Here is a 13,877-nt window from a genome sequence, read left to right on the forward strand (position 1 = left end):
TCTTTTCTTGACTTGAGAGAGAGAGGAAGGGAGAGAGATAAACACTGCTGTGACAGAGAAACATCCATGTGTTGCCATGTGGTACACACCCCGACCAGTGATTGAACCCGCAACCTGGGTATGTGCCCTGACTGGGAATCAAACCTGCCACCATTTGGTTTATGGGATGATACTCCAGGCAACTGAGCTACACCAGTCAGGGCAAAAAATACTTTCAAAGCTATATTATCTCATTGGATCCCCACATGAACCCTAGAGGTAGATATTCTTCTTATAATGCTGCCTGCCTCTGAACTCACTATTTTAGAAAGGGGAAGTGATGGGATGACACTCAAGCTTAGGTTATCATGTAGAAGCAGTTATTGTGACGCACAGCTCATTCAGTTACATCCATTTCTTGCATACCTAATATGTGCCAGGCCTTATGGCACACAGATGGTTAAGCATACAGGATCTGGAACAAGACTGAACTCTAGCTCTGTCACTTACTCGCTCTGTGATTTAGGCATCTCCAAGTTTTAGTTTTTTATTGTAAAAAAGGAAAGTTCCTAACACTTAGAGATGCAAAGATTTGTTAGGTAGGATAAATGGTAAACCAAAGCAGGGAGGAAGACAGAGACCTGTCTGACTCACTAACTCAGCAGTCCTGAGCCTGGTCTGGTAAGATTGCCAGGTGTTCCAACATCACAAGAAATACATGAGAGAAGTCCTTGAAATTCTTTATGTATTGTTTCCACTATCTAGGAGAAAGCCTTTGAAACTGTGTATTCATCCCAAGGTCTAGAAGGGGGAAGAAGAGGTTCACAGAGCCCAAAGTAAAAGCCCATAAAACAACTTTGGTTTATTGCCTGCCTCTGGTCACTGTCTGTTTTACAAAGGGGTCCCTAATGCTTACAGAAAGAGCCTGTAAATAACTTTTAGGTAACTGCATCAACTCTAATTAACTGCCTCCTGTCACATATTTGTTTTCCAATGAGATGACCAAATGTGGTCTGGAGCAAGATAAGAATTCTGGATTAACAGCCTTCCACACATACCTATGTTTAGGTGATCAAATCTTTCCCAGGGGAAGCTGGCAACACCTTTTACCCACCAATCAATATGTAACTCTCTCACCCCTCCTGCCAACTACATATGTAAGCCCTCAGAACAAAGGACCTGATGCTCTTGCCTTGCCCTTTACCTATGCCTTTCTCCCATCCCCCAGTCTTTTCCCATGAGAACGTATCATTAATAAACTTTGCTTGCATGCTAACAGACTTGCTGATTAGTAATTCTTTACTGCCTCAGCAAGAAGAACCAAGTTTTTCCCACAACAGATTAACACAGAAAACATATGAAAATAAAGAAAATATCCAGGAGTCAATAAATGCTGATGAACATTACCCATTATTATCAATTACAAATAGACAAAAATACCCATCCCTGTCCTTCCCAAGACAGACAGGTGAAAAGATATTTCTAAAATAATGCAGCAAGACATATAAAGTGAAACCTCAGAAGATAATGCAACTAATTACACTGTGGGAGACTGGGCAGCTTTCTCTGAGAAGACCTTTGAGCAGAGGTATGAAGGATGACTAGGAGTTTGCTACACAAAGTGCCTGTAAGGGCTAGGAAGAGCTGTTCCAGAGCAGAGAGACAATTTTGTGTTGAAGTCACAAGTGTTAAGAGGAAAGGGGAAGTTTATTGTCCTCCTAGATCATAGGATTTGAGTGAGAGGAAGGGGCAGGGCTGGATGTAGCATTGCTGAGTAGTCAACAGTCAGGTGATCCAAATTTTGCTTTCTGCCTCAGAAGGTATTTGAATTTTAAACTGTGTGCCAGTGATTTCTAAACTAAGCTGATTATCAGGTATATCTAGGGAGCTTTTTGAAAGATCCCAAGATTCTACCTTCAGAAATTCCAACCCTTGAATGCAGGTGAGGGCCAGGAGTTAGTTTGAAAAGCCCCTGGGGTCATTCTGCTTGTTGAATTAGGGTTTGGGGCAGCTTCTTTAGAAGGGTTAGCCAAACAGGAGAGTACAATACTTGTCTAAGGCAGGTAACCGTGCAGGACCTCCTTCGGGTCTTTGGTTAACATTTGAAAAATTTCAACCCTATATATATATTTTTTTTATTTTACTTAAACGCTTATCTTTTAACATACCATTTAGTTTACTTACTATATAGTTGAACCATTCATTAGAACGTAAGGTGAACAAAGGCAGTGTTTTTTTGTTTGTTTTTTTAACTAGTGATCCTTAGATCCTAGAAGAGTCTGGCATACAGGAGGTTATGTAAACATTTTGTAATGAATTAATCAAGAAGTGGACTAAACGAGAAGTAATTTAGCTAGTAAAAAGCAGTTAGGAGGTTGTAGAGAATAAACCTTGATGTTAGCAGTTTGCTTAAAAAAGGAAGAGAGGCAGGAAAGAGAGGTGTGTGTTCAGATTTTAAAAACTACTGAGAATAAGAATAGAAAGCTAGCTTTCCCTTGTTTTCAAGTTTCTTTCTGGTTCCACCCCCCCACTTCCGGGTCTGTAATAAATGCAAAACCTGCCTTAACATCCCGCCTGATCGCTTCCCCTGATGGATGCCCACTCTCCCGAATCCCAGCCGCACAATCCAGAAAACCAGAAGAACTAACTCGTTTTCACTAGACTAGCCAGCCAAGGTATGCGCGAGACCTGGCTCAAGCATGCGCAGTAGACAGTCGTCAGCGGGCGCGGGAAGATGGGCCGCGTCCGTTTACGATTGGTTACGACAGCGGACCCCCACCTACAGAAACGCAGTGCTGGATGCTGATTGGGCGGGCTGCAGAGGCCGGACGCCGCACAGGGGTCGTGGAGGGGAGGCGGGAAACAGCTTAGTGGGTGTGGGGTCGTGCAGTTCCCTTAAGCCAGTCTGTGGAGAGGTTCCGAAATGGCGGTGCAGCCGAAGGAGACGCTGCAGCTGGATAGCGTGGCCGAGTTTGGCTTCGTGCGCTTCTTCCAGAGCATGCCGGAGAAGCCGACCACCACAGTGCGCCTCTTCGACCGGGGCGACTTCTACACGGCGCACCGCGAGGATGCATTGCTGGCCGCCCGAGAGGTGTTCAAGACCCAGGGCGTGATCAAGTACATGGGGCCGGCGGGTGAGGATCGGGAAGGAGTGGGCTTCTCTCAGGAAGTGGGCGGCTAGCAGGCTTGGTCGGAGGGAAGCTGGGGTGGGGATGTGTGTGCCCTGAGGGAAATTGTGCTTTCTCTGGCCCCCGCCAGGCCAGGTGGGGTGCCACCTCCCGCTCCGGTCCTGCCTCCGAAGCTGAACTAATAACGAATGCGTAGGGAGCGTTCATACGTCGTGCGAGACGTTTTAATACATTGTTCAGTTTAACAGTAGTCGCGTTGGTCTCTGCTCTACGGCCCCGCCTGGGCCCCGTGAATCTCATCAAAAGCCAAATCTTTTTATTACAAACGCCAGATCAGAAGTGATACTTAGAATAGAAGGGGTTTTGGGAAACCATTTTATGTCAACATTATTATTTTGCTCACATTCGATTTATATCGCTGGGCCAGCACGGGGACCTGTAGACTGTTGAGAAGCAGTGTCGCCCGCCAGGTGGTCAGGACCTCGTACTCTGAAGCCAGATCGCCTGGATTAAAGTTGCAGCTCCTCCATTTAGCAGCTGTGTGCGTTTGTGCCTCAACTCGCCATTCAAGTGCTCTCTGTAACTCGGCCCCATCTCTCCAGCGTCATCATCACTCCGTGGAAAGCTACATACTTGTCACCCTTTGTGGGCTTTGTGTTTTATGTTGATCTCTTTCCTCCCTGGCTCCATTGTGAGAGTGGAAAGAGCATTCTAGGGGGAGTAAGGAGTTGTGGGTTTCTCCTGTCTTTGCCCCATGCAACTCGGATGTCACTGACAAAAGATGTTTCATTCATTAGGTAGGAACTGATTGAGTGCTGGTGTGTCAGCCAGGGTTATGGACACTGGGAGTAGTAGATGAAAAGGCAATATCCCTACCTTCCCAGCGCTCACTGTAGTTAAGAGCAAGGCATAAATAATTAGATTCAAGGTGACAACTGGATTTACATGCTCTGGAATAAGTTGTTGAAGAGGCATAAGAGGCAAGATTATGAAAGGCTGGAGACATCAGAAGAGGCATTGTGTGAGAGGCTACATTTCACTGGAGTCTTGAAGAACAAGGAGTTTGCTGGGGAGAGGGCCTGAAAAGAGGTTAGATTGGTATTGCTGAAGCAGAACACGATGAGTGAGGAGAGTGGCTCAGATAGGTGGGGTCAGAAGATGAAAGACTTTTTATGTTGTGCCAAGAGATGTTGGAGTTTTATGTTGTAGGCAGTGAGAGGTTTGAAGACTCAATTTAAGAAAAGATAAGGTGGCATGTTGGATCATTTCCACTGTAGTGTGGAGGATGGGGCAGAAGGGGCAAAAATAGAGAGGTCTAGGGACCAGTAAGACCAGCCAGAGCTTGTGTTATGGGTGGCTTCATAGTTATTGACCATCTAAATTGCTTTCCTAATTTAAAGTGATTGTATGACTTCTGTTATTTTAGGCTAGTACTCTTATCTTTATATTACATGGTTTAGAATAGTTTAAGCATTTAAAATATGTGAAGTTCTAACTTGTATGTTAGATAAATTGGATGACTGGTTTTCTCAATACCTGTTAATAATCCAAATAGTTCTATGTTTCTGTCTAATTTAGATTGTGAATGGAATAATGGATGGATCCTAAGCATTATATCCATTTACTGGGAAGGAAGTTTAGTGCGAACATCCAGAAATTTTTGATGTTGGAGTTTAGATTAAAAAAAAATTTTTTTTAATGTTTATTTTTAGACAGGGGAAGGGAGGGAGAACGAGAGGAAGAGAAATAAAATGTGTGGTTGCCTCTTGTGTGCCCCCTACTGGGGACCTGGCCCACAACCTAGGCATGTGCCCTGACTGGGAATATAGAACCGAATGACCCTTTGGTTCGCAGGCTGGTGCTCAATCCACTGGGCCACACCCTCTAGGGCTAGATTTAAAAAACAAAAACAAAAACACAGAGTTATTACTTTTGTTGCCTGTGAAAGTTAAAAAGTTGGGTTTTACCAGGGACATTTCTAAAACTAGAATAACCTAGACAGACACCTCGTCTTAATCCAATTGAGAATGTGGTCAAAGGTGATTAGAAGTGAATGTTAGTTATTCCCAAGGTTCTGTTTCTTAATTAGAGGTTTATGCCAAAGGCACATTTTAGGTAAAAGATTGTTATAATATTTATTTGAGTAGGTTAATAAGAGTTCTAAAAAAATGGATAATTTAGTAGAAATTGGCTGAAGTGGCCAAAAAAAGGAAAGGCTCAAAAACAAAAAGTATCTTGGATCTCAAAAGGTGATGTTTTGCAGTTTTTACTGTTCAAGGGGAAGTGTGATGGAGGATATTTTCTATAATGTATGTTGATGTAAGGCTGCCAAACTTATTTGTTTGTTGGAAGGAATTTTTCATTTTATTTTAATATGCCACCGGAGTAAAGGGTTAACAAAATCTTTTCCTTTGCTGCTTTGGAAATCTGATAAGACTAAGAATGTTAGCTATGTTTCCAAGCAGCATTGCTGATTGCAAAAATGACCCCAGATAACCTGGTGAGGATCCCTTGCACTCCTACTCCTAGTCTTGACCCATTTGTTATAACAGGCTTGTTGAGCTGTCATTCACACACAATATGATTTACCTACTTAAAGCATAGAATGGGGAAAAAGTAGATTTGCTGTTGTGAGTATGCGAGGCACCTAGTTTATTCTTGTATTCCTTTTATTTATTGTATTGTTTGCCATATGAACAACTGTAAACCCACTTTTGCTCCACCCTTTCAGTGGTTTTTAGTATATTCACAACATGAAGCAACCATAACACAACAAATTATAGAACATTTCATCACCCCCCAAAAGAAATACTGTATCCATTAGCATTTACTTCCCTTTCTTCCCAATCCTTCCATCCGTGAGGTAACCACTAATCTAGTTTCCATGGCTAGATTTGGTGTCTACAGGGGATTGGTTCCAGGACCCCACCCCAGACCAAAATCCAGATGCTCAAGTCCCTTACAGAAATTGTCATAGTACTATTCATAAATAGCCCTGGTACATCCACCCTTATACTTTAAATCATCTCTAGATTACTTATCTAATACAATGTAAATGCTATGTAAATAGCTATACTGTATTGTTTAGGAAATAATGACAAGGAAAAAAGTCTGCATATGTTCAATGCAGATATAACTGTCATAGAGGTAACCACATAGTAAACATTAGCAACAATATCATTTCTACCCTGAATATTTTCCATCTGAGGTTGGTTAAATCTGAGGATACAGAACCATAGATACAGAGGACTGACTATAAGTGGAATCATACAATAGGTGGTCTTTGTGACTGGCTTCTTTCTTTTAACAATATTTGCAGGGTTCATCTGGGTTATCAGTACTTCATTCCTTTTTATTGCCAAATATTCCATTGTATGGATATACCATATTTTGTTTATCAGTTGATGATATGGGGATTATTTTTGAACCTATACTTTTTAAAAAACAGGCAGTATCTTTAAAAAAAGGTTTATTTTTAGAGAAAGGGATAAGGAGAGAGAAAGAAAGGCGGAGAAACACCTATGTGAGAGAGAAACATCAGCCTGTTGCCTTTGACCTGTTGCCTCTTGGACTCCCCCCAGCAGGGGACTAAGCCTGCAACCCAGGCATGTGCCCTGGTGGGGAATCCAACTGGCAGCATTTCGCTTTGTGGGAGGGTAGAGGAAGTAGAGGAGGCCTTGGAAAAGAGGGAAATCACCTCATTTATAGCCTTTTATCCTCACCCACTGTTAAGACATCACCACAATTGTGAACCTCTGTTCTGTTCAATGTGTCAGTAAAAAGGCTGAACTATTGCTCTGTATACTTTCACTCAGGGCCAGGCTGTTAATATTGATGTGCAAAGTACTCAGGTGTACAAATAGGGAGTGGTGGGGCTTGAAGATCTGAGAGGGCCTGTTCATCCTATGATAAGCATTCACATTCAAATGTTTCTAAAAAACTTTGTTGGCTAGACAATTCTGCTGGCTTATCCCGCTGAACCAATTTAAGTAAGAACTGTTTAAGAGTTATGTCAGATCAGTGTGTTTTTCCCCTCTCCCCAGAATTGCTCTTGCTGGGTTGCCCCTGATGTTTTGCCTTCTAAAGTGAAGGATGATAGGAAAAACAATGTTTCGAATCTCACTGCCATGTATCACTGGAAGTTGCTGACTATATTTATAATGGCACTTATAAGTATTTCTGGGAGAAAGTCCTCTCTGATTTTGTATTAACTCTGGTTCAGTATTTTTCTTGAGTAAATTTTTTTTTCTTTTTGATGATGATATTTCATCATAGGAATAATGTTATTTCTGGGGTATTCAACTAGGTGGGCTGATAGGGTTTGCCAATAATTCTCTTTTGCTCCGGGGTTCAGGGACTCCTGGGATGCTGGGCTTTCAATAATAAAACTGGCAAAGTCTTGGGCAAACCAGCATGGTCACCCTGTGCGCTAGGCAAAAAAAGGGAAGAATTTATTTACTTACTATTTTTTAAAGATATATATGGATTTTTAGGGAGAAGGGAAGGGAGGGAGAGAAACATCAATGTGTGAGAGATACATCCATCAGCTGCCTCTTCCTTGCCCCCAACTGGGGACCTAGATTGCAGCTCACAACCCAGGTGTGTGCCCTGACTGGGAATCAATCAGCGACCTTTGGGTTCCCAGGCCAGCACTCAGTCCACTGAGCCACACCAGTCAGGGCAAAAAAAAAGGGAGGGGGACATTTAAATGGGGTCTACCATTTCACATCGAGGTTCTGATCTTGAGTGTTGGGAGCTGTGTCTGCTGCAGCCTGGATAGGCCTTAATCCTGCATGTCCTGTGAGAATGTTAGTACATGCCTTGCTGAATGAGACTCTCAGGTAAACATCATTTTCATTCAACTTGCTTTTTTTCTTTTTTCAACTTTTTAAATGTGAGCAAAAAAATAGAGCAGCTATTCAGGACTTAAGAAAAATGTGGCCCTGTTGAATTTACCAAATTGAAAACTGATATTTTGATAAAGTTTTAATTAATTGCCTATAACTTAAAAATTGGGAGACTTCATGTAAAAAATGGATTTCGAGTTTATTTTGGAAAAATCTACATAGTTACAAACTCTGGGCAAAAATATCCCTGCACCTCAGCAGCGGGCTGGAGCTGAGTAGCTGCTCCCTCTGACCTAACCAGTTTAGATTCCTTCTTTATCTGATGCTTTGCTCATTTTGTCAGTTTCCACCATTCCATTATGGTCTCTTATGAAGCCATGTGTCATCTGTCAGTTCTGTTGTAATTCTTCCTTTGGATTCCTTTGCTTATTTGTTAACCTGCCTGGTCCCTATAGATATTTGTTAGCCAGTTCTGTGCTAGATCATAAGAAATAACCTGAAGCAAGATTTGAGCCAGTTTTCAGGGTATCTGTGACAGTGGGGATTCCTGTCTAATACTTATAACTAATTGATACTCCAAGTATCAGCTGTGTCTCAAGTGCTGTATAAAACAAATCTTAAGCCCTAGCCCTGGCCGGCCTGGCTCAGTTGGTTGGCTGTTGAGGGGTCACTGGTTTGATTGCAGGTCAGGGCACATGCCTACGTTGAGGGTTCGGTCCAGATCGGAGCACATGCATGTACAAGAGGCAACTGGTCGATGTTTCAGTCTCACATCGATGTTTTTCTCCCTATTTCTCCCTCTCTTCCTCTCTCTAGAAACAAATAAATAAATTCTTTTTAAAAACATCTAAATCAAAATTAATCTTTATGCTGATTTGTATTTGATATGTGTACTTGGCACAGTCTACTGTTAAATTTAGGTTAAATTTTTCATAAGTTCCAGAATTGTCAGAATAATATACAAGTATATCCTGAATTGCCAGCAAGTGAATAATTGGCATTACTTATATGAAAATTGAGTTTCGATTCAATTTGGTAGTTTGGGTGATTTTATTTTTGAAAAGAAATTGTACTTGCAAATCACAACCAAGCTGAGACACTATTTTTCAACTAAGGTGTGCTCTTAGCCTTGACAATATTGATATTTTGGACTGATTAATTTGTTGTTGCGAGGGGCTGTCCTTTGCGTGTTTCACAGCACGCTGCCTCTGCCCAGACATTGCCAGTTGCCTGCTAGGGGAGCAAGATCACCCCCTGTTGAGGATCAGTGATCTAAGATGAAGACTAGAAAGCTTGAAAACTGTGTTGAATGGGTGGGGTGGGGGGAAGTATATGCATTTATACATTGTGGATGGTGGTGTAAACTGGCACAGCCAACCAGGGAGATAGTCTGGTGATGTTTATCAGAATCCCACATAGCCTTTGATAAAACCCAGTTTTAAGACTTTATATTACAGATATCCTCACATGTTTGGAGAGTGAAGCACAAAGCTGTTCATGTAGCATTGTTAAAACAGAGGCTGAAGATGTAGGTATATCTGTCCAGCAGTGAGAGACACTAAATTAGAGAGTGTCCTAAGAGTCACTGGATTGTTTGCAGCTCTAAACTGAAAGAAGCTGGTGGAACAATCTTCAAAATATATTAAAGTTAAAAACAACACCAAGATACAGAATATTGTGTGTAATAAGCAGCTGTGTAAAAGGAAAAAGGTAACGCTTTATTCATATTTGCTGTGTGCACATAGACTGTGTTTGGGAATATGTCTTATGTACTGATAACACCATGATGGTGAACCAGATGTGTAAGGGACAGTGTTGAAAGGAAACTTTACTGTACCTTTTGAACCTTTGAATTTTTAGCTATGTGAATATACTATCTAGAACATTTTGCAATTAATAATGACTAACTCATTTTTATGGACCTTTTGAAAAAAAAAGGCCAAAAAGTTCATTTATCATTTTTCCCTAAGATGGCTCTAGTAGTGCTTGGTTGTCTTTAACTTCATTTGAAACAATTTTGTTAGATTGTATTGTGACAGCTGTCATATCAGCGTACAATAAAAAAAAAACATCAAAACTGGTGAATTTTTATGTTGCCATTTTAATGCTTTATTATTTCAAGAACTGTAAAAATGCAACTGAAACACAGATTTGTGCAGTCTGTGGAGAAGGTGCTGTGACTGGTGGAACTTATCAGAAGTGGTTTGGGAAGTTTTGTGCTGAGATTTCTCTATGGTTGGGTAGACCAGTTTTAGTTGATAGTGATCAATTCGAGACATTAATTGAGAAGAGTGAAGTTAATTGGTGAAAATGAAAAGTGTGTTTTTTATTTTATGGAAAAAGCCACATAGACCTTTTGGTCAACCTAATACTATATAGTTCATACATGACTTGTATTCAAATTTGTAGAAAACAAGTTATAAAAAAGAACAAGAAAGGTTAGCTGTCTATTTTTACTCATTTTTTTATTCTTGTATCTTCTCAATTTTTTATTTTGATTCATCCGCTCCATGGGAGCAGGGGGCTCTGTCTATTTACCATTTTATACTTCTCATCTACCAAAGTCCCTAGGACATCTGACTTTTGCTTGATAAACAGTTTATCGAATGAAGGAATTACTCAGAGAACCTAGTAGCTTTGGGGGGAAACATTGTTAGGCACTTGGAACACGTTACTTCAAATCTTCAAATTTCTAACATATTTTAAATATTTTTCTTTAGGAGCAAAGACTCTGGAGAGTGTTGTGCTTAGTAAAATGAATTTTGAGTCTTTTGTAAAAGACCTTCTTCTAGTTCAGCAGTATAGAGTTGAAGTTTATAAGAACAAAGCTGGAAATAAGGCTTCCAAGGAGAATGATTGGTATTTGGCATTTAAGGTAATCATCTTCCTTTTTGATCTATTTTTTTAAGCATAGAAAAAAACTAAAATGTAAGGGAATTCTTTGTGTTTTAATCTTTTAAACAAGTGATACTAAAATGCCTTGAGAAATTTTAATCTTTGGCATGTGATTTAAAAAAATTACAATTTAATAGCAACTTAGAATTTCAGTAGATCCGTATGTTAAGTGTGAACACTCTGATGTTGGTCACTGTGCTGGAAACATAAATGATAAATAGCTGCCACATAAAGTTGGATACAGCGTTAAATAAGGATTTGATTTTACTGTTTTTGAAGTAATTTTACACAAATTTACACTTTTCCAAATATCTCATTTATACACATTTGTCACATGTTTATACCTTTGTATGTTCCTTTCTCTTCTATTACATTATAATTTTTTTAGATCCTTACCAGAGGACATGCTTATTGATTTTAGAGAAAGAGGGAGAGAAATATCAATAGGCTGCCTCATACATACCAACCAGGGACTGAGCCCACAGCCTGGGCATGTGCCCTAACTGGGAATTGAACCTATGACCTTTCTTGAAGCTCCAACCAACTCACACTGGCCAGGGCTAGATTGTAATTTTTTATAAGTCTGGAACTTTAATGGTGATTATGTTCTGTGGTGTGTCTAGAAAGGCTTGTTGACTTGCTTGCTTTTTATTTTTTTAAGATTTTTTTTCTTTTAAATTTTAGGGAGGGGAAGGGAGGGAGAAAGAAAGAGAGGGAGAGAAACATGATAATGTGAGAGAATCATCCATGGGTTGCCTCTTGCACACCCCTAACTGGGAACCTGACCTGCAACCCAGGCATGTGCCCTGACCAGCAATTTAACTGGTGACCTTTCAGTTCCCAGGCCAGTGCTCAGTCCACTGAGCCACACCAGCCAGGGTGACAAGCATGCTTTCAATGCCTTCAAGGAGATAGTGCTGCATTGCTTTATTGAATAGCTATCTTATTAGTCTATAAAATCACTGTTTTGTCTGTTCACACATAATACCCACACCCAGTAGGTTTTCAGTAAATGGTTAAAATGTTTTTGGGGTCCTAGCCAGTGTAGCTCAGTTGATTGGAGCATCATCCTATAAGTGGGAAAGTTTCAGATGGTTCCCAGCAGGGCGCATGCCTAGGTTACAGTTTGGTCCCCAGTCAGGTGTGTATGAGAGGCAACCAGTTGATGTTTGTCCCCCCCACTTCCCCTTTCCTCTAAAAATCAGTAAGTTTGTCCTCAAGTGAGAATAACAAAAAAAAATTGTTTTGGGGATGTGAGATTTATCTTAGAATAAGTGTGTGTGGGAAAGGGATCAATGCACTGAGCTTGTAGTCAGTCATTTTCATTTCTTTTTTTATGCTTGTATTTTATATATTAGCTTTAGGTGTACAGCATAATTATATGACTGGGGTTAGACAGTCACATAATTTACAAAGTGATCCCCCGATATTTCAAGAACCCACTTGGCACAGTGCATAGTTATTACAAGCATTTTTTGTTTCTTCTGTCTCTCTGGGTGACCTTGGTGAATTTCCCAACCTTCTATATCTGTTTCTTCAGTAACAGTAAAATTAGAACGTTTTTAAGATGCTTTCTGATTTGAAAGTCCTTTGAGTTTTTTCTTGTGGAGTTTAAATGCCATACTTAAACATTCGATATTGATACTGCTTCAAATACAATATTTTTCTATCTTCATTCCATATCCTTCTCCCCTGTCCCATTTGTAAGAATAGACATTTATTGAAGACAATATCTGGGAGAATTTGGCATTCTACATTATGGAGCTTTCTGGGAATTTTCATTGCTACTATACTAAGAAAAGTGGGTCTTTTACTTAGCGTTTTAGCCTATGTCTTGGAAAGATGTTAAGAGAATATTGAGGGTACCACAAAGTGATGTTTCCTTTCTCATTCCTCACAGAACTCAGTAACAACAAAAAGAACCGTAAGTTCAAGTGATTACCATGGTTACCAGTCTGTCATGGTTATTAGTCTGTCAGTCCTTTAGGTCATATCAGAACCCTTCAAGATGAATTCTTCTTTCTTCTTTTTTAGGTGAGGGGGGGGGCTCATGTTAAAATACGTATCTTTATCAGGTTAAAAGGTGGTATCTTCATTTAAAGTAGTTTAGATTATAACAAGCTAAAACTAACTTATGTTTACATTTTTACCTTATCGATTCTATTGTAAAGTGTTATTGATATTTAAAATAATCGATCTCTGTGATTGATTTCTTCTCCATGTTCTTAGTAGTTAGTATGATTGGAGCAGGAAAGGACCTTAGATACCATCAGTTCAAGGATTACCAGTCATACCATTTTCAAGTATTCTCAAAGTCCTTTTTGTTAGCTACTGGTTTACTTTCGAGAGTTTTTAAGGTGTGCTTCATAACCCATGCATGTAAATCTAAGGCATGTATGTGAAAGTATGATGTTTACATTTATGACTGAATCAGTGGTTTTTTAATTTGAGTATCAGGCAATAATTTTTCATTTTTGATCCAGATTTTAGTCAGTCTGTAACTATAGGAGATCCAGAATCATTGTGAAAAGCTAAATGATTATTATGCTAATCACATTTAACATTATAGATGGCTACTGGCTGCTTAAATTTGGCTGTCACTCTACTCATTTAGACTGTTTGTGACTGCCTCATATTTCAGTACCATGGTTGTCAGTTGCCCCAGAATGCCTTATGTTAACTTCAACCTATCCGCTAATCAGGTTAAAGATTTTAGTGTCATCCACAGACTTGTCCAGACACAAGCAAAGAAACTTGACCCTTTAGTTATTCTGTGTAATCTTAGAGGAATGGTTCTAATATTTTTGAAATATTAAAAATAGGTCAAGGGCCCTTTATTTGGAAAATCACTGATTTAGAACAATTTTTGTTATATATATAAATATATTGATATAGAGAGACTTTCCAAGGTCAGTATTTAAGCTAATAATACTGCTCTCCTGTGTGGTAACGCTACTTAGCGAAAATACTGATGTGTGCAGCCAGTGGGTAGTAGGGCAGAATGTAGACACTGAAGCCTGGTGTGGAC

At 39.9% G+C, this 13,877-nt stretch overlaps 1 protein-coding gene across 2 annotated transcripts in view; it reads left to right on the forward strand.

Moving 5' to 3' along the window:
- The first annotated feature begins 2,788 nt into the window (after positions 1–2,788).
- The window catches only part of MSH2 (mutS homolog 2), a 55,586-nt gene continuing 44,497 nt past the window's right edge, over positions 2,789–13,877 (forward strand). The window contains exons 1-2 of one of the 2 annotated variants that reach the window (XM_028515475.2): positions 2,789–3,113; positions 10,675–10,829. In XM_028515475.2, coding sequence (XP_028371276.1) covers positions 2,903–3,113; positions 10,675–10,829 — 366 coding nt within the window. In that variant the 5' untranslated portion in view covers positions 2,789–2,902. The remainder of the gene's footprint in view (positions 3,114–10,674; positions 10,830–13,877) is intronic. The other variant, XM_036027935.1, reaches the window with a different exon arrangement.

Source organism: Phyllostomus discolor, chromosome 6 (genome assembly GCF_004126475.2).
Source record: "Phyllostomus discolor isolate MPI-MPIP mPhyDis1 chromosome 6, mPhyDis1.pri.v3, whole genome shotgun sequence".
Taxonomy (NCBI): Eukaryota; Metazoa; Chordata; class Mammalia; order Chiroptera; family Phyllostomidae; genus Phyllostomus; species Phyllostomus discolor.